This window comes from Ornithorhynchus anatinus, chromosome 4 (assembly GCF_004115215.2).
Source record: "Ornithorhynchus anatinus isolate Pmale09 chromosome 4, mOrnAna1.pri.v4, whole genome shotgun sequence".
NCBI classification, from domain to species: Eukaryota; Metazoa; Chordata; class Mammalia; order Monotremata; family Ornithorhynchidae; genus Ornithorhynchus; species Ornithorhynchus anatinus.
In genome coordinates, this window is record NC_041731.1 from 7,093,306 (window position 1) to 7,115,092 (window position 21,787).

At 46.9% G+C, this 21,787-nt stretch overlaps 1 protein-coding gene across 2 annotated transcripts in view; it reads left to right on the forward strand.

Moving 5' to 3' along the window:
* The first annotated feature begins 10,950 nt into the window (after positions 1-10,950).
* The window catches only part of RHPN1 (rhophilin Rho GTPase binding protein 1), a 40,387-nt gene continuing 29,550 nt past the window's right edge, over positions 10,951-21,787 (forward strand). The window contains exon 1 of one of the 2 annotated variants that reach the window (XM_007662165.4): positions 10,951-11,398. In XM_007662165.4, coding sequence (XP_007660355.2) covers positions 11,318-11,398 — 81 coding nt within the window. In that variant the 5' untranslated portion in view covers positions 10,951-11,317. Of the gene's footprint in view, positions 11,399-13,810; positions 13,988-21,787 lie in introns of those variants that run through there. The other variant, XM_007662166.3, reaches the window with a different exon arrangement.

Here is a 21,787-nt window from a genome sequence, read left to right on the forward strand (position 1 = left end):
CACAGTTCTAAGCGCTAGTACAAACTACATTACAAAACAGTGGAATAGTTTTACTCCCAAAGTTTGTATAAAGTTCAACCTATATCTGGCAAAGACAATTACATAAAGAAGTCTTAGATTTCAAAAAAATACTGCTGCATATTGTATCCATGCTGCTGCACCTGGTGTGCCATAAGTGATGATTTGCACTGAAGTTAATTTTAGAGTGTACTGATTCATCAGCAACTAAAAACACTGAACACATAGTAAATTAGAATTTTCTAATTTTCTTCTTCAACTCAAACTCCTGCTCATTTGAAAGCTCCACTTCAGGCTGCCTCTCCCCTCACTCTCCAGACATTTGAGTTTCATTAAAATAAAGACGTTTCAAGAAACAGGGGGGTTGAAAAGAGCCAACAGTGTCCGGTATAAACAAGGCTGCAATTTTTCAAACAAATCTTTTAAAGCCTTTCGTTCTTCTTTCAAGTCCCAGCCTCCTTATCCCCCACCTAAAAGACTCAGGGCCTTTTCACCTCCACACTCAAAATGAAAATTCGGCACCTTTAAACTGACAACACTTGCACGTCCTAGTGGAAAGAGCCTGGGAGTTAGAGGACCTGGGTTCTAATCTCCGCTCCACCACTTACCTCCTATGTGACCTTGGGCAAGTCACTTCAATTCTCTAAGCCTCAGTTCTCTCACCTGCAAATGGAAATTCAAAACAGTCTCCCTTCTTCTTAGGCTGTTAGCCCCATATGGGACCTGATTATCCTGCACTTGCCCCAGCATTTAGTGCAATGCTTGGCACAGGGTAAATACTGAAACACCACAGTCATTACTATTCCTGTATCTGGTCACTTGTACTGAATGCCATAAATGCAGACTCCCCTCTTAAAATCTGTGAGGTACAGATAAAAACGTTCGGAATCTGCTTTGGACGGGAGCCCAGCTCTGGGATGAGCAGAGTTAGGGTCGATCCTGGAGGGGAAAAGGTTGCCAGGGTCAAGGAGGGGATGGGAAACTTGGGAAGAAGCAAGGAGAAAGGGATGGGGGAGAAGAGGAAACCTCCATCATGCAGGGGCAGAGAGGAAAGGGAATATCGCCACGGAGTGAGGTGTGGAGGGGCAATTGGGGTGGTTTTATGGACCTGAAAGGGAGAAGATGAAAAAGGACCAAACATACACCAAAATTATTATTAAGAGACCACAGGAGAAGGGCACAATAAAAATAATTACGGTATTTGTTAAGCACTTACTACGTGCCATGTACATACACCAGCAGTTAGAGCAGTGTTTGACACATATTAAGCACTTAACAAATACCATCATTCTTATTACAAGGTAATCAGGGTGTCCCACGTAGGGCTAACAGTCCTAATCCCCACTTTGCAGATGAGGTAACTGAGGCACAGAGAAGTGATGCGGCAAAACCAAGGTCACACAGCTGATAAGTGGTGGAGCGGAGATTAGAACCCACATCCTCTGGCTCCCAAGCCCATTTTCTTTCCACTGGGCCACAGTGCTTAGCACAGTGGCTTCGGGAAGAGGCAGAAATAACCACTTGAAGGATTAAGGGGTGGGCAGAGGAACCAAATAATAATTATGGTTTTTGTTAAGTGCTATGTGCCAAGCACTTTTCTAAGCACTGGGGGGGGATACAAGGTAATCAGGTTGTCCCCCATGGGGCTCACACTTTTAATCCCTATTTTCCAGATGAGGTCACTGAGGCACAGAGAAGTTAAGGGGCTTGCCCAAGGTCACACAGCAGACAATAATAATAATAATGCTATTTGTTAAACGCTTACTATTTGCCAAGCACTGTTCTAAGCACTGGGGGGGGGGGGATACAAGGTAATCAGGTTGTCCCCCATGGGGCTCACACTTTTAATCCCCATTTTCCAGATGAGGTAACCGAGGCACAGAGAAGTTAAGGGGCTTGCCCAAGGTCACACAGCAGACAATAATAATAATAATGCTGGTATTTGTTAAGCGCTTACTATGTGCCAAGCACTGTTCTAAGCAATGGGGGGAGATACAAGGTAATCAGGTTGTCCCCCTTGGGGCTCACACTTTTAATCCCTATTTTCCAGATGAGGTAACTGAGACACAGAGAAGTTAAGTGGCTTGCCCAAGGCCACACAGCAGACAAAATAATGCTGGTATTTAAGCGCTTACTATGTGCCAAGCACTGTTCTAAGCGCTGGGGGGGGGGATACAAGATAATCAGGTTGTCCCACGGGGGGCTCACACTTTTAATCCCCATTTTCCAGATGAGGTAACTGAGGCACAGCGAAGTTAAGTGACTTGCCCAAGGTCACACTGCAGATAAGTAACAGGGGGGGCGGGATTAGAACCCACGACCCCAAGCCTGGGCTCTTTCCACTAAGCCACGCGGAAATAAAGGGTCTGTGCCAGGGTGGGGGAGGAAAGATTCCAAGCGCTTAATTAATGAATTAATGATGGTATTTCTTAAGCGCTTACTACGTGCCAAGCACTGTTCTAAGCGCTGGGGGAGATACAAGGCCCCCGTGGGGCTCCCAGTCTTCACCCCCATGTTCCAGATGAGGCCCTGAGAAGTGACTTGCCCAAAGTCACCCAGCTGGCAGGGGTCGGGATTAGAACCCACGACCTCTGCCTCCCAAACCCGGCCCCTTTCCACCGAGCCAGGCTGCTTCTCATCCCTGCTGAGCAGAGCGCCCTGCACATTGTGGGCGCTCGCTAAAAACGCCGAAAAGAAGGGCGAGGGAGACAAGGCGGAAGTGCAGAGGCCAAACAAAATGGAGTCGGGGCCACCTCGGCCAACCCACCCGCTCCACACACCCCTTCCTCAGGGCGCCACTGCCCCCGTTGCCCCCTTCTGAGAGGCGGGGGGGAACCTCGCCCCCAAATCCGCAGTCCCTGCTGGACCGGGAGAAGCCGGGTCCGGGCTAGTGGTCAGCGTCGGGGCTAGTGGTCGGGGAGGGGCCAAGATGGCCAAGGAGACGACTCCAGCGAGAGGCTCGGCGTCGCCTTGGCCTAGGCCCGCCGACCGCGCCTGCGCAGTAGCCTCGCACCCGGCCCGCGCCCCCGCCATGTGCAAAGCTCGCTCCCGCGGCCGGGCCGGCAGCCGGGCAAATCTCGCGAGACTTGGGGCGGCCTTCGCCCCCATCCCGCCATTTTTTGGTCTGAGGTCATTCATTCATTCATTCATTCATTCAACCATTCATTCATTCAACCATTCATTCATTTAACCATTCATTCAATAATAATAATAATAATAATGCTGGTATTTGTTAAGCGCTTACTATGTGCCGAGCACTGTTCTAAGCGCTGGGGTAGACACAGGGGAATCAGGATGTCCCACGTGGGGCTCACAGTCTTAATCCCCATTTTACAGATGAGGTAACTGAGGCACAGAGAAGTTAAGTGACTTGCCCACAGTCACACAGCTGACAAGTGGCAGAGCAACCATTCATTCATTCAACAATTCATTCATTCAACCATTCATGCAATTATTCATTCATCCATCCGTTCATTCTAATAATCATTCATTCATTCATTCATTAGTATTTATTGAGCGCTTACTACTCCTACTAATAATGTTGGTATTTTGTTAAGCGCTTAGTAGGTGCGGAGCACTGTTCTAAGCGCTAGGGTAGATACAGGGTAATCAGGTTGTCCGGTGTGTGGCTCACAGTTAATCCCCATTTTCCAGATGAGGTAACTGAGGCCCAGGGAAGGGAAGTGACTTGCCCACAGTCACACAGCTGACAAGTGGCAGAGCGGGGATTCGAACCCTTGACCTCTGACTCCAAAGCCCGGACTCTTTCCACTGAGCCACGCTATTCCAAGCGCTTAGTCCAGTGCTCTGCACATAGTAAGCACTCAATAAATACTATTGAATGAATGATTGAATGTGCAGAACACCGGACTAAGTGCTTGGAATGGACAATTCAGCAACAGATAGAGACCATCCCTGACCCTTGATGGGCTCCCAGTCTAATCAGGGGAATAATAATAATGTTGGTATTTGTTAAGAGCTTACTATGTGCACAGCACTAGGGGAGATTTTACAGGGTAACCATAGTCTTCATCCCCATTTTAAGATGAGGTAACTGAGGCACTGAGAAATAATGTTGGTATTTGTTAAGCGCTTACTGTGTGCAGAGCCCTGTTCTAAGCGTTGGGGGAGATTTTACAGGGTCATCAGGTTGTCCCACGTGAGGCTCACAGTCTTCATCCCCATTTTAAGGATGAGGTAACTGAGGCACTGAGAAATAATGTTGGTATTTGCTAAGCGCTTACTGTGTGCAGAGCCCTGTTTTTAAGCACAGGGGGAAATACAGGGTCATCGGTTTGTCCCACGTGAGGCTCACAGTCTTCATCCCCATTTTACAGATGAGGGAACTGAGGGACAAAGAAGTGAAGTGACTTGCCCACAGTCACACAGCTGACAAGTGGCAGAGCCGGAATTCGAACCCATGACCTCTGACTTCCAAGCCAGGGCTCTTTCCACTGAGCCACACTCATTCATTCATTCGTATTGATCGAGTGCTTACTATGATGACGATGGCATTCGTTAAGTGCTTACTGTGTGCCAAGCCCTGTTCTAAGCGCTGGATTAGATACAAGGCCATCAGATTGTTGTAGGTGGGGCTCACAGTCTTCATCCTCATTTTACAGATGAGGTTAACTGAGGCACAGAGAAGTGAAGTGACTTGCACACAGTCACACAGCTGACAAAAGGCGGAGGCAGCATTAGAACCCACGACCTCTGCCTCCCAAGCCCGGGCTCTTTCCGCTAAACGGGGGACAGACAGCAAAGCGAAACAGAACAAAACAAAACAAGTAGTCTGGTGTCAATGTCATCAAGATAAATAGAATCATAGATATATCCACATCATTAACAGAATAAATAGAGTAATAAATAATATATACAAATATGCCCAGTGCTGTGGGGAGGGGAAAGGGGAAAAGCAGAGGGAGGGAGAAGGGGGGGAGGAGAGGAGGAGCAGAGGGAAAGGGAGGGCTCAGTCTGGGATGGCCTCCTGGAGGAGGTGAGCCCTCAGTAATTGGTGGGGAGCGAAGGACGGAAGAGGGGAAAACAAAAGAAGAAATGACAAGAATGGCCTTAGAAACACTGTCGCCTAATGGCAAGAGCCCGGTCTTGGTAGTCAGAGGTCTTGGGTTCCAATCCCTTCTACCCTCTGCCTCACTGAGTACCATATCGATACCGAGTGGTTTCGTTCGAAGCATTTGTAGGAACGATAACTGAAAAAGAAACTCCTGAAAGCAACGTATTTCATCTGCCTTTTAAAAAACACCAGTGTCAGCAGCAGCGACAATAGAATTACAGTGCATTCACCAAGATTAAAAATTAGTCATTCGTGCAAAATGGAAATGGGATTTCATGGAAAATGAGATTTGAGTGCTGGTGTTTTGCCTGATAAATAATAATAACAAATGATACGTATTTACTGATGATAGGAATATCTAAGCAGATTCAGGATTCAGTTAATAGTATTGCTGTCACTTAACAGTGACCAAAAGAAAGGCCTTTGTAAATTTTAAGATTCCACTGACTGAAGCCAAAGTTTTTTCCTAGATTGCAGGTGAATAAAAAAAGTCCATTGTTCAGGGAATTTTTTTTCCTCCTCTCTTACACGGTTGTCACAATAGTTTGGTGTACATTAACATGACTAGATTTACCTGGAATCACAATGTCACTTAGGACTAAAGTAGAAGAGCAGAATTTCGGGACAGCTGAATCTGACGTCATTTAATTTAACTCGCTGAAATGGAAGGTCAAGATTGAAACCTAACAGTAGTGATGACAATGACAAGGATGGCATTTCCCATTATAAATGATGGGAGACCCTTGGTCTAATTGTGAAGTGTTGGGATCGAGAGCCTTACCTGAAGAAACTGATTAAAATGCAGTGTCACTCAAACTTTCTCATCCCTACCAGTCCGGTTCCTCCCAGGAAAGGATGCGACACGTATCGGCGAGAAGGGGCGCGACATATGAAGAAATGCACCCGACATTTCTACATAAACCTATTTATGCTTCAAGTGACTGTACCATAGTACCGATGCTGTAGCTCACAAACGAAGGGGGAGGGAGAACAGGTATTTAACCCCCACTTTATAGATTAGGACTCTGAGGCACAGAGAAATTAAGTGACTTGCCCAAGGTGACCCAGCAGGCATTCTCCAAGCAGCAGTAGCCCATAATAATAATAACTGTAGTCCTTGTCAAGCACTTATTTTGTGTTAAATGCTGTATTAAGCACTGAGGATGACACAGGACAGTCAGAACATATACAGTCCTAGTCCCACATGCAGTTTACAGTTTCAGGGAAAGGGAGAACAGGTATTTAATCCAGATTTTTCAGATGAGGGAACTGAGGCACAGAGAAGTTCAGTGACTTCTGGCTGTTGGAGGTGTGGGTCAGGTTTGGCATGAGATATAAGACAGATATTGAAGGGAAAGGGGACCAAAATGGACCATATATGACATTACTCCACACTGTGCCCAAGTCAAGCTATTACTACTATTAATAATAATAATGTTGCTATTTGTTAAGCTCTTACTATGTGCCAAACACTGTTCTAAGCACTGGGGTAGTACAAGGTCATCAGATTGTCCCACATGGGGCTCACAGTCTTAATCCTCATTTTACAGATGAGGTCACTGAGGCCCAGAGAAGTGAAGCGACTTGCTCAAAGTAACACAGCTGACAAGTGGCAGAGCCGGGCTTCGAACCCACGACCTCTGACTCCCAAGCCCGGCCTTGGGAGCTCTACTAAGCCACGCGGCTTCTTTGAGCTCTGGCTCATTTTCTATGACTTGAAATGGAGAAGCTACGTGGCCTAGTGGATAGAACACGGGTCTGGGGGTCAGAAGGACCTGGGTTCTAATCTCATCTCTGCCATTTGTCTGCTTTGTGACCTTAAGCAAGTCATTTCACTTCTCTGTAGCTCCTCCATATGTAAAATAGGGATTAAGACTGTGAGCCCCATATGGGACATGGACTGTGTCCAGTCTGATTAGCTTGTATCTCTCCCAGTGCTTAGTAGAGTCCCTGGCACATAGTAAGCACTAAGAAAATACCATTAAAGAATACTGTCAATCAATAAATCAATTGTATTTATTGAGCACTAACTGTACTTAATCCTGGCCCTGCCACTTTCCTGCTGCGTGACCTTGGGCAAGTTACTTCACTTTTCTGTGCCTCAGTTCCCTCATCTGTAAAATGAGGATCGAGTCGTTGAGCCCCACATGGGCCAGGGACTGTGACCAACTCGATTTACTTATATCCACCTCAGTGCTTAGTAGAGTGCCTAGCACATAGTAAGCGCTTAACAAATACCGCAATTATTATTATTATTTTATTTCTAAGTGCTTGGGAGAGGACAATAGAACAGAGTTGGTAGACACGTTCCCTGTCCACAACGACCTTACTTTCTACAGGCTCTCCTTGATATATTTATGTATTTTCCTTTCATATGACTCGGTCTTGAATATTTTGATAATATTTTGATCTAGAAATTGACCATCATTCAGAGTCTTTCAGAGAAGCTATTTTCTCAGCAAAGCTTTACTGAAGGTGGCTCCAAATGATTAACTTTCCTACTAAGACAAAAGTGTTGATTGTATTTATAAACAATTCATTTTTCACATTCCACTAGTTTTTTTTTTCTTTTACCAGCATTCCATGTCTGACAGCTTCAAAAGATGATGCATCTGCAACTATTACAACCATTGATTAAGGTTTCCTTTTAGTCCTGTGGTACCTGTAACTTCATTCATCACCGTCAAACGGTTCCCACAGAGCAGTATATTATGTTTTCCTTCGTGCTCAATGGTTATTTATTTTTCAATTTATGGTGCGCACCCACTATAAATATATATAGGCTAAAGAACACACCAAAAATAAAAAAGAAACTTAATATACGGGCAAGCGTGGTGCAATAAAACCTCCCATTAAATTCCTTGGCTTCAGCCAATCCAACGAATCCATTGATTTCCCCCACCAACTCCCTTTACCTCCCACACCATGCTGAAAAAAGCCAGTGTAAACAAAGACACTGTGTCTTGAAGGTCAACTAATAGAGCCTTTATTGGGCTTGAGGAAAATAAACGTCAGTTAGCACTTTCCTCCCCCAACCACCCTACCTTCAATCTGAACCCAAGGACGCAAAATTCTCCAGGAGTACTGAAACAATCATCCAAAGTTATAGTCTCAGGATGACTCTGAGTTCAGAATCAGGACCTTTCTTCTCAACCCATTTTGTTATAAATCTCCTCATAATAATAATGTTGGTATTCGTATTTGTTAAGCGCTTACTATGTGCAGAGCACTTTTCTAAGCGCTGGGGTAGACACAGGGGAATCAGATTGTCCCACGTGGGGCTCACAGTCTTAATCCCCATTTTCCGGATGAGGTAAGTGAGGCCCCGAGAAGTGAAGTGACTTGCCCACAGTCACACAGCTGACAAGTGGTGGAGCGGGGATTCGAACCCCTGACCTCTGACTCCAAAGCCTGTGCTCTTTCCACTGAGCCACGCTCCTTCTCTTATGAAGATTCCTTCTTCTATCCAGGAAGTAATGTTTATTTTACCCGCTTTTCCTAGGTTTTCTGAGAATCTCTATCCCATGGTTGCACCCAGAATGATTCAAGCGATTGAAAATATGCTTACCCAGACTCCTGACTCCCCACAAGTGTCTAACTTCTCTGTGCCTCAGTTACCTCATCTGTAAAATGGGGATTAACTGTGAGCCTCACGTGTGACAACCTGATTACCCTGTATCTACCTCAGTGCTTAGAACAGTGCTCTGCACTTAGTAAGTGCTTAACAAATACCAACATTATTATTATGATTATTATTACTATCTATTATGAAGCAGCATGGCTTAGTGGAAAGAGCCCAGGCTTGGGAGTCAGAGGTCATGGGTTCGAATCCCCGCTCTGCCACTTGTCAGCTGGGTGACTGTGGGCAAGTCACTTAACTTCTCGGTGCCTCAGTTACCTCATCTGCAAAACGGAGGTGAAGACTGTGAGCCCCACATGGGACAACCGGATTCCCCTGTGTCTACCCCAGCGCTTAGAAAAGTGCTCTGCACATAGTAAGCGCTTAACAAATACCAACATTATTATTATTATAGTAAGCGCTTAACAAATACCAACGTTATCATTATTATTACCATTACTAAGCGCTCCTATTGACCACCTCATCCAGGCTGGTGTTCTAAACCAGCCATCAAAGCAGGTTGTTCAGTCGGTCGGTCGTATTTCTTGAAAAATTACAGTGTGCAAAGCACTGTAATAAGCACTTGGGAGAGTACGAGCGTGCCTCAGTGGAAAGAGCACGGGCTAGTGAGTCAGAGGTCATGGGTTCAAATCCCGGGCCAGCCGCTTGTCAACTGGCTGACTTTGGGCAAGTCACTTAACTTCTCTGGGCCTCAGTGACCTCATTTGTAAAATGGGGCTGAAGACTATGAGCCTCACGTGGGACAACCTGATCACCCTGGATCTACCCCAGCGCTTAGAACAGTGCTCTGCACATCGTAAGCGCTTAACAAACAACAACATTATCATTATTATTATTTCCTGAGCGTTCAACTGAGCCCAGAGCACTGTACTAGAGATACACCTTGTATCCTCCCTGCTCTTAGAACAGTGCTCTGCACATAGTAAGCGCTTAACAAATACCAACATTATTATTATTATTGTTAGCATTATTTCTAAGCCCTCCTATTGACCATCCCATCCAGGCTGGCGTTCTAAACCAGCCAGCAAAACAGGTTGTTCAGTCGGTCGGTCGTATTTCTTGAAAAATCACAGTGTGCAAAGCACTGTGCTAAACGCTTGGCAGAGTGTGCTCTAATAATTACTCCCGGCTCTGTCACTTGTCAGCTGTGTGACTGTGGGCAAGTCACTTCACTTCTCTGGGCCTCAGTTCCCTCATCTGTAAAATGGGGATGAAGACTGTGAGCCTCACGTGGGACAACCTGATGACCCTGGATCTCCCCCAGCGCTTAGAACAGTGCTCTGCACAGAGTAAGTGCTTAACAAATACCAACATTATTATAATTATTCTCTGTGCCTCAGTTCCCTCACCTGTAAAATGGGGATATTAAATGTGAGCCTCACGTAGGACAACCCGATGACCCAGGATCTCCCCCAGCGCTTAGAACAGTGCTCTGCACAGAGTAAGCGCTTAACAAATACCAACATTATTATTCTTCTCTGTGCCTCAGTTCCTTTACCTGTAAAATGGGGATATTAAATGTGAGCCTCACGTGGGACAACCCGATGACCCTGGATCTCCCCCAGCGCTTAGAACAGTGCTCTGCACAGAGTAAGCGCTTAACAAATACCAACATTATTATTCTCTGTGCCTCAGTTCCCTCATCTGTAAAATGGGGATGAAGACTGTGAGCCTCACGTGGGACAACCTGATGACCCTGGATCTCCCCCAGCGCTTAGAACAGTGCTCTGCACATAGTAAGCGCTTAACAAATACCGACATTATCATTATTATTATTATTATTGTTATTATGAGCAAAGGCCACACTCCCTACCCACAACTTGAGGACAACGGCAGCTTACGACACTTCCCTCTTTGGTCCAGCAGAGGGAGCTCGCGGCGCTGCCCCGTTCGGTCCACTGGAGGGGGTGCACTTCCCCGCGTGGCCCAGCAGAGGGCGCCGCACCCAACCGGGGGGGGGGGGGGGGGTTAGCGCAGGCGCATTTCCGAGCAGCCCCGCTCTGACTGTCGTCACTCGGCGTTCTAATCCCCCGCCGTTGCCAGGGGAGACGGGGCGGGGGCGGGGCTAAGGCCGCCTTTCCCCGGCTCCCATTGGTCAGACTCCCTTTCCATTTCAGCCGTCCCGGCTCGTGATTGGTCGGATGCAAATCAGGCCCCGCCCCCTGCCCCTCCCCCCCTCCCTTTTGGAGCGCCGCTTCTTTCCCATCGCTTTGGGAAGGAGAAGCAAGGAAAAGCGGGATCTGGAATTTCGGTTGCAAGATCTCCCGGGGCGGAGGAGGGAAAGCAGGCTCCCTCCTGTCGGATGCATTAGGCGCCCCCCTTATCCAGCGCTCAGTACAGTCCCTGTCCCATAGCACTTAATACTATCATTTATTTGATTTTTTTTAAATTTTATTTGGGTGCAGAGCTCCAAGTTCGGCACAACTTGGGGTCCTCGGATTGAGAGGGGCACGTGGGGAGCTGTGGACCCCCCCCCCCCCAATTTCTTCCCACTCCCTCCCAAAAAACCAAAAAAAAAAAGAAATTCCAAGGGGAAGAAGAGCTCATCTGGGGTCCCAGGAGTGCTGGGCATCCCGGTGGAGGCGATGATCCTGGAGGAGAGCCAGGACGGAGAAGGGATGGAGAGGTTCCTCTGGCAGCCGGCGGAGCATGGCAGCGTCAGGAAGGTGGGTCCTCAGTTCATTCATTCAGGAATAATAATAATGTTGGTATTTGTTAAGCGCTTACTATGTGCCGAGCACTGTTCTAAGCGCTGGGGGAGATACAGGATCATCAGGTTGTCCCATGGGAGGCTCACAGTCTTCATCCCCATTTGACAGATGAGGGAACTGAGGCCCAGAGAAGTGAAGTAATAATAATAATGTGGGTATTTGTTAAGCGCTTACTATGTGCCGAGCACTGTTCTAAGCGCTGGGGGATACAGAGGGGAATCAGGCTGTCCCACGTGGGGCTCACAGTCTTAATCCCCATTTTACAGATGAGGTAACTGAGGCACCGAGAAGTGAAGCGACCTGCCCACAGTCCCACAGCTGCCAAGTGGCAGAGTCGGGATTCGAACCCATGACCTCGGACTCCCAAGCCCGGGCTCTTGCCACTGAGCCACGCTGCTTCTCTATCGAGCGCTTACTGTGTGCAGAGCGCTGGACTAAGAGCTTGGAATGGACAAGGGGGCAACAGATAGAGGCCATCCCGGCCCAGTGACGGGCTGACGGTCTAAACGAGGGGGACGGCAAAGCAAAAGAGAACAAAACAAAAATAGGACCACATCATCAAGATAAATATTCATTCATTCAATAGTATTTATTGAGAGTTTACTATGTGCAGAGCACTGGACTAAGCGCTTGGAATGGACAAGCGGGCAACAGATAGAGGCCATCCCGGCCCAATCCCACCTGACAGTCGAAACGGGGGAGACAGACAGCAGAGCCAAAGAGAACAAAACATGAACAGGACCACATCATCAAGATATTCATTCATTCAATAGTATTTATTGAGTGCTTACTATGCGCAGAGCACTGGACTAAGCGCTTGGAATGGACAACTGGGCAACAGATAGAGACGATCCCGGCCCAGTGACGGGCTCACAGTCTAAACGGGGGGGGACAGCAAAGCAAAAAAGAACAAAACAAAAACAGGACCACATCATCAAGAAAATATTCATTCATTCAATAGTATTTATTGAGAGCTTACTATGTGCAGAGCACTGGACTAAGCGCTTGGAATGGACAACTGGGCACCAGATAGAGACGATCCCGGCCCAGTGACGGGCTCACAGACTAGACGGGGGAGACAGACAGAAAAGCCAAAGAGAACAAAACAAAAACAAGACCACATCCTCAAGAAAAAGAGAATCAAGGGGCTGTACACCTCATTAACAAAATAAATAGGGTAATAAATAATATATACAAATGAACACAGTGCTGGGGGGAGGGGAAAGGGGAGAGCAGAGGGTGGGCAGGGGGGGAATGTGGTCCGGAGTAAGAAGCAGATGGAATAATCATAATAATGACTCTATCCCAGGAAGCCCCGAAATGCGGTCCTAAGAAATGAGGCTGGTCATAAGAATTATGGTGTTCATTTATAATAATAATGTTGATATTTGTTAAGCGCTTACTCTGTGCCAAGCACTGTTCTAAGCACTGGGGGAGGTACAAGATCATCAGGTTGTCCTACTTGGGGCTCACAGTCTTAAAATCCCCGTTTTACAGATGAGGTCACTGAGGCCCAGAGAAGTGAAGTGATTTGCCCGAGGTCACACAGCTGACACGTGGTGGAGCCGAGATTAGAACCCACCACCTCTGACTCCCAAGCCCGGGCTCTTTCCACTGAGCCACGCGCTTAAGCTTTCATTAAGCACTTACTAGGTGCCAAACACTGTTCTAAGCGCTGGGGGAGATGCAAGGTAATGAGGTTGCCCCACGTGGGGCTCACAGTCTTCATCCCCATTTCATGAGGTCACTGAGGCCCAGAGAAGTTCAGCGACTTGCCCAAAGTCACCCAGCTGACAAGTGGTGGAGCTGGGGATTAGAATCCACAACCTCGGACTTCCCCGGGGTTGCCCCCCCCCAGCAGAATATTCATTCGATCGTATTGATTGAGCACTTACTGTGTGCAGAGTACTGTACTAAGCGCTTGGAAAGTACAATACAGCAGTAGAGAGAGACGATCCCTGCCCACAAAGGGTTTACAGTCTAGGGGCACCTGCCACCTCCTCCTCCCAATGCCAGGGTGGAATTCTTTCCAAAGACAGCCACATTCCCTAGGAGCCAGTGGTCACTTCCCGGGCTAACATTCATTCATTCATCCAATAGTATTTATTGAGCGCTTACTATGTGCAGAGCACTGTACTAAGCGCTTGGAATGGACAAATCGGTAACAGATAGAGACAATCCCTGCCCTTTGACGGGCTTACAGTCTAACATCCCCTCTAAGCCTCAGAAGTCACGCTAGTTTAATAAATCACTATTTAGCAAGTGATTTACTACCCCCAGTTGCATTTGACCTTCTCTCTCCCCCTGCCGAAGTGTCCTTTCCCCTTGCGAGTCTCGATTTCCAACTTTAAAATCTCCCTCCGTCGTTTTCATTCTCTAGCCCCCAGTTTAGCCCGGCTGATGCCTTTTCCGCAGAATGATCTCTGTAAGGAAATGCTGGGGCAGTCAGGGGAAGGCCGTGCACGCTCAAGCGGCCAGAATCAGCAAACCAGCCAGAGATTAGCCGACCGAAAAAGTCAGTGGGATAACTGAACGTTTCCTACGGTCGGTGAGAGTGGTTTTTCCTTTGTTTTAAGTTACTGAGATAACGAAATACTCTTTCAATAGCGTACAGCCTGATGCCAACTGTTGCTGAGCCTGAATTTTTCCAGGAGAATGGACATCCCTGCTCTCTGGGGGATTTCGTGGAAACTTGTTGCTCGTTTGTGCTTAAAAGCCTCTTTGAAGGGCATGATCGGCATTACGCTTTTGCGCAGGAATACTAATAAGATGAAACGGTCTCTCTTTTTGTTCTTGTGTCACACTGGACCGTTGCCCTCTGAATAATTTATTGCTTGTCCCACGCAAGGAGTACTATGCAAGTATTTACGTTTTCAATTCGGTTATCTGGAGGTGCAGTAATTGGATTTAAGTAGTAGACTGTTGCTACTCTTTCTCTCGTAGCCTGTGGCCACATCAACAGAACACCAAGGGAAATTGAGCGGTAGCATTTATTTTAGGAATTTGGACGGTGTAACTAGCTCTTTCGGACCTTCGAGATTAATAAGTGATCAAATTTCTCTCCAGATGGTTGAGATTGACTGTGCCCCAGATTTGGCTGTAAAACCAGCCCTGCTAATCTGCACCGATACACTTTCGGTGAGCTTGAAGCCGTAAACATCTGGGCATCGACAGAGTGCGGTTCAAAGTAGAGAGTCCCCGTCTGCTGTTGCCGAACGGACATTACCGTATGCGGAGTCAGGATTGGGGCTGTCGGTGTTGAAAATGTTTGTTTCACGAGGCAGCTTCCTCGGAGGTTTCAAGTGTTTTTGGCTTCCTTCTGCATGACGTTTCAGGCTGCAGGCTGTGATACAGGTGCTCTGCCAGATGGGACAAGGCCAAACGAAGGAAATCATTGACGGACTTAAAAACCCTCTGGCATTTTACAAAGTCCTGTACACCCTCTTTCATGGGCCTTCTTTTCTTTCTGTTGACCGTGGGGGAGGCAAATTGAGGGCTTGTAGCCAGAAGAAACTCTCACATGAGTCCCAGGATCCCTTTGGGAACAGTCGGTTAGAAGGGTTTTCTTCATTTTTATTGTACCGTGTGTCAAGCGCTGTTCTAAGCACTGGGGTAGATACATTAATCAGGCCAAATATGGCCCCTGCCCCACATGGGGCTCACAGTCTAAAAAGGAGGAAGGATGGGTATTTAATCCCCATTTTACAGTTGAGGAAACTGAGGCACAAAGAAATTAAGTGATTTGACCAAGGTCACACACAGCATGTAAGTAGCAGAACTGGAATTAGAACCCAGGTCCTCTGGCTCCCAGGCCTGTGCTTTTTCTTTTTGTATTTGTATTAAGCGCTTACTATGTGCCCGGCACTGTACTAAGCACTAGGGTAGATACAAGTTAACCAGGTTGTTCACAGTCCATGTCCCACATGGGGCTCACAGTACTAATCCCCATTTTACAGATCAGGAAACTGAGGCAGAGAGAAATGAAGTGTCTTCCTCGAGCTCACACAGCAGACAGGTGTTGGAACCGGGATTAGAACCCAGTTGGCTTCATGTTGGTACTTTAACCTAATTTGCAGTTTAGATGGAGCTGTGCTATCTCAGAAGTCCTGCCCAGAACCACCAAAAGATCTCTGTTTGTATCTGTAAGGAGCCATGCTATTTTTCCTCATGGGACCTTTCAGTGGAAAGTTCTGTTGGCCCAGATTCTGGTAGATCCCATCAGGAGCCTCCGTTCAAGGAAGTGATTTCACCTCCAGTCCTACTGCCTTATCACCACAAGCCCGCCTGAAGTTTTCAAGATGAACAATGCTGAAATGCCACCAATTAAAAAAGTCACAAATCCCCATTCTGTTGGTTTGAAAATGAGACTGAAAGCACCTCAGCCATTAAGATGCAAACATCACCTTAGATCTTCGGTAATTAATGTTTTTCTATAATTGTCAGACAGTTCTGCCTTTCACACATCACATGGATGTAATTGTTTAACATAGGTTTCGGGCACTCTTATGTAAAATGTCGTATTACGCTGGATCTTTCTGCAGTTTGTGCTTTTGATTCCTCTTTCTACTCCTTCGGGACTCACCAAAACGGCATTTGCTACAGGCTGAAATAGAATCAACAGAACTCAGGTTTGGGAAGGGGAGGGGTCAGGCGTGTAAGCTTTGTTTTTTCTTTCTTTTTTTCTTTTCAAAAACTCCCTCTGGGCAGTTAGGCCACTCTTGAACACATCACGATTTAGAAGGCTGTGGGATCCAGCCGATGAACTGTCAGCAGTTATCGTTAAGCTCCTGTTTTGTTGTGGGAAAGACACAAAAGTAAAGAAGGGACATTTTTTTTCAGGAGGAGATTGAGTTGGGAGATCACCTTTTGCTCTTTGCAGGGTGGAAGTTGTCTGTCGTTTCTCATCTCCCATGTTCGTCTCCCATCACCTAGCCACAGATGATTTTAGTCAAGAGTCGATCCCTACTGAGCCTTGGCTAGTTTCTGCCGAAGTACTTTTGTTCGGTTCTCTAAATTATGGGCATCACATGGACAGTTTCTCCTTTCACTCCTGATTCTGGAATTTGATCCTTGCCCTGCTCTGACCACACTGCGTGCACACACACACACCTCTTCCATTTGAGTAAACGATTTATAAAAGAACTTTTCTCCATCCTGAATAATTCTCCTTTAGTATTGCTCAAGCTTAAGGAGAAGCAAAGCAAAGTCGGAGTGATGCCTTTGCCTTATTTCACTGGATTATGACAGTTCTCATGAGAAAATACTTCCCAATTTTTAAAGCCCCTAGTGCAGTATTCTCCATACAATAAGTGCATAATGAATACCACAGATTCATCATCCCTTATTATAATTGTGATATTTAAGCATTTACGTGACAAACACTGTGCTAAGTGTTGGGGATAGATACAAGACATTCAAATCAGATATAATCCCTGTCCCACATGGGGCTCACAGGCTAAGGGGGAGGGGAACGGTCAGTCAATTGTTTTTATTGACATTTTGTGCAGAGCACTCTCCTAACGGCTTTGGAGAGTGTAATATAACAAACTTGGTAGACAAGTTCCCGGCCCACAACGAGTTTACACTCTAGATGGGGCATCCAGACATTAATAAAAATAAGTAAATAAGTGTTCTGGGGCTGAGAGAGGGGTGAAAAAAGGGGGTAAATCCAAATGTGATGCAGAAGGGAGTGGGAGAAGAGGAAATGAGGGCTTAGTTAGGGAGGGCCTTTTGGAGATGTGCCTTCAGTGTCTTCAACAGATGTTTAATCCCCATTTTACAGTTAGGAAATTGAGGCACAGAGGAGTTAAGTGACTTGCCCAAGGTGACACAGCAGGCAAGAGGCAGAGCTGAGATTAGAGCCCAGATCTTCTGGCTCCCAGAAACCCATGTTCCTTCTCTGTTCCTTGTCTACACATAATTATAATAATAATGTTGGTATTTGTTAAGTGCTTAGTATGTGCAGAGCACTGTTCTAAGCGCTGGAAGTCTTGGGCACATGGGCCAAGTGAAGGCTGAGTGAGTGGGTGAGTGTGGAGGCTGCCATGTTGTTAGATCCTCCAGAAGGTGACAGAACCAGAGTCCTGACAGAAAAGTATTTGTAACAACAGGCTACGGTGGGCTAGGGAGGTTGTGGGGGTGCTAAATTTTGCCTGGAGCAGGGTTTGTAGGTGCTTTTGCTTGCCCAAATTTGGAGAGTGACTGAGGGGAGCAGGGCTAGTTAGGGGAGAGTGCTAAATAATTATAAAAAATATGGCGTTTGTTAAGTGCATACTTTGTGGCAAGCATTGTTCTAAGCACTGGGGCAGATGCAAATTAATTAGGGTGGACACAGTCACTGTCCCACGTGAGGCTCATAGTCGAAGGGAGAGAGAGAACAGATATTTCACCCCCATTTTATAGATGAGGAAACTGAGGCATAGAGAAATTAAGTGCCTTGCCCAAGGCAACACAGCAGGTAAGTGGGATTAGAACCAGGTCTTCTGACTCCCGGAGCTGTGTTAAGGAGAGCTATCGTAACCCAAGAATATTGCGGTTCAGTACTGATTCCATTCAAAGACCACAATTGAGCCAAATTGGAAACCAGAAAAGTTTAGGTGATTAGATAAGTAACGGATCAAGTTAACTTTAGAAACCTTTCTTTTTTTTTTTTTTCTAATGGCACATTGGTAGAGCAACGGGGTTATGGGATTAAGATTGACTTCCCCAGGAGACAGACTGCCTTGTAAACTCTGGGATCTTTTTTATACACCTCTTCCACTTTTTGTTTCAACTAGTGTGAAAACCTGTCCATGACTGCCTCCTTTCTCGGGAGAATGAGTTGTCTATGACTTCGGGAAACAATCTCTCTCCTAGGAGAGGACAGATGATGATACCCGCTGAGTGATCCTGGAAAGCTGCAGTTTAAAATAAACAGGCAGGAGCCAAGTGATTAACGAAAGCAAGCATGGGGGGAGGGAAGCTGTTGTCGGATCCTAGTCTCAGAACATCCTCTCGACTAAATCCCCGTTTCCCCCATCCTCCTGAGCTTGAAAATTTTGAACCACATTCCCTTAGTGCCCAGAAAGTGTAGATTTAAGGTTTTATTAAGGGTTGTTTTCTTTTTTTTTCAGGAAACTAGTCCTTCAGGATGCTGGAAAAGTTAACCCAGGGCTTCACGTCCCTTTCCACCCTGGGTGACTCTCCCTCCTTGGAAGTTTTTCTTTTTGTTTTTAATGGTATTTGTTAAGAAGCCCTTACTAAGTGCTAGGCACTTTAGTAAGCGCTGGGGTAGATACAAGCTAATCAGGTTGGACAGAATCCACGTCCCACGTGGGGCTCCCAGTCTTTATTCCCGTTTTACAGATGAGGTAAAGGAGGCACAGAGAAGTGAAGTGACTTGCTCTAGGTCACACAGCAGACAAGGAGTGGAGCTGGGATTAGAGTCAAGGTCCTTCTGACTCCCAGGCCTGTGCTCTATCCACTAGGCCACACTGCTTCTTGATTGTGCTGAACAAAAGCCTTGGGAGAGGTGGGGGACAGCCAGACTGCAGCCCATTCAGCCTAGCATTCTGTCTCCTCCATCAGGGGTGCCCGAGAAGGCTGGGGAGGGAGAGTGGGGCAATTGCCCCCTTAATGTTCAGCCCGGCTTCCTTGGCAATTAATAATTTCCACCGTGTTTCCTGGCAAGGGAATGTGATGTTTGGAGCTGGATTCTCCCTATGCCTAGGTCCCTTCCTGGTCATCAGGAGGCTCTGAGCAGGAGAGTATCCTCACTCTTTCAGTCATTTGAGGCTTTCCCAGGCTAGTCCGTGGCCTGAGGAGGGAATGAATCCACTGTAGTTGTTTATCCAGAGAGAACATGATTATCCGGCCCGAGAGGAAAGGCAGGAGTCCCGCTAATGCCACGTTGGCAGAAACTCCCGCTTGCGGGCGTCCCATGTCGGTGGCCCAGGAAGAGCCATCCTGAGTGAACGGAAGGGGGGTGGACCGGTGACATACAACCGAATGCACCTTCCCAGGGTGACGTCCGTAACGAGACAAGGTGGATGTGACTGTGACCACGGCCATGGTCCGTGGACAGATGAATGAGCAACTAAGGAGAAGTGAGGCAAAGCAGAACCGCGGATCCATGGCCAAGCAGCGAACCGGAGCCGGTTCCTCGGCTTGGTCATTCGGTCGTATTTATTGAGTGCTTACCGTGTGCTCTGTTCTAAACGCTAGGGAGAGGACAACAGACAGACACCTTCCCCGCCCACAACGAGCTTAAGGTCTGGCGGAGTGGGGGGCACATTGTAAGCGCTTAGCAAACAGTAATAATAATATAATAATTATGATATATTTGAAGTGCCTATGTTCCAGGCACTGTACTAAGCACTGGGGTAGACCCAAGAAAATCAGGTTGGACACAATCCTGTGCCATATGGGGCTCATGGTCTCAATTCCCATTTTACAGATGAGGGAACTGAAGCCCAGAGAAGTAAAGTGACTTACCCAAGGTCATACAACAGACAGAACAGACGTGCCCCAATCTGGCCAGATGCTCCAAAAGCCACTGTAGCCCAGGTGCCAATGTGCTGTGCTCTGGCCCCCAGACCTTTGGGGCTTCCAACTGGGAGCTTAGGGTCCCCCTCATCTGGCCCCGACTGACGGGGGCTTCCCTGACACTCTTCCCTCCAAATCTGGGAGAATGACTCCATTTTCTGGGATTAAAACCCAGAGGACCCAGGTTCTAATTCCAGCTCTGCCACTTGCCTGCTGTGTGACCTTGGGCAAGTCACTGTAATTTATGTAATTTATTTATTTATATTAATGTCCATCTCTCCCTCTAGACTGTAAACTCGTGGGCAGGGACTGTATCTGTTTATTGTTATATTGTACTCTTCCAAGTGTTTAGTACAGGTCTCTGCTCAGAGAAAGTGTTCAATAAATCCAGTGGACTGACTGATTTATGGAATAGCTCCTGAACTGTCTGATTCTGTAGGTCTGTCAAACCAAACCCCAGGCTCTTATTCCTCGTGACTCTTCACTGAGTAGGACAATAATGTGCTGAACTTTCTTCTTTAAAGGCTTTTCCTCATCACGGGTTTCTATAAAAAGCAAGCTTAGCCCACATTCATTATCTCTTCAGCTCAGCAGCTGTGCAGGACACTTTTCAGAACCCAGGGGATGCTCAGTCTTTGTCTCTCCTGGGGCCTAGGTTCCCACACAACACACCTGCAGCCACTGATCGGCTTCTTGTCATGTGTAGTCATAGTTGGGTTTGCTGATTAGGTCCCTTGAGGACTCCCTGGAGGAGGTGGGCTTTCAAAGCCTGAAGCTTGGGGAAAAAAAAGAGGGTTTTTTTTCTACCTATAGGAGAAAGGCTGGAACCAGACTTAAAGGTCGGAAATCGTGAAGCAGTGTGGCCTAGGAGATAAAACACAGGCCCCGGAGCCAGGGGACTTGGGTTCTAATCCCAGTTCTGCCACTTGCCTGCTGTGTGACCTTGGGCCAGTCACTTCACTTCTCTAGGCCTCAGTTTCCTCAACTGCAAAATGGGGGCTCAAAACCTGTTCTCTCTCCTACTTAGACTGTGAGCCCCATGTGGGAAAGGGACTGCGTCCAATCTGATTAATTTATATCTACCCCAGTGCTTAGAACAGTGCTTGACACATAGTAAGTGCTTAACAGATACAATTTTTTTTTTAAAAAGAACACAGGGAAGGAAGGGATTATAAGGCAATGACTCCTACTCCAGGATCAGAAAAGAGCATGGTAGGGGGAAGAAAGAGAACCTGGAAGTCGGGCTGAACTGATAGAAAAATACTTCCTTCTCTAGACTGTTAGGTTGTTGTGGGCAGAGCACATGTCTACCAACTCTGTTATCTTGTACTCTCCCAAGCGCTTAGTACAGTGCTCTGCACCTACACTAAGCCCTCAATAAATAAAACTTCCTTGGAACAGACCATTAAAGTTGATTAAAGTTGAGACTATGACATCCAGACCAACATCCAGATGCTTTTGCCTCAACCCTGATCTCCGGGCCCCATTTTAACCACACCGGAGAATCTATTTCAACAGTCTTTTTAAAAATAATAATAATGATGGTATTTGTTAAGCACTTACTCTGTGCCAAGCACTGTTCTAAGCACTGGAGTAGATACAAGGTAATCAGGTTGTCCCACGTGGGGCTCACAGTCTTAATCCCCATTTTACAGATGAGGCTCACTTAAGAGAAGTGAAGTGACTTGTCCAAAGTCCCACAGCTGCCAAGCGCTTAGTACAGTGCTCTGCACACAGTAAGCGCTCAACAGATACAACTGAATGACAAGTGGCCAAAGGGGGAATAGAACCCACGACGTCTGACTCCCAAGGCTGTGCGCT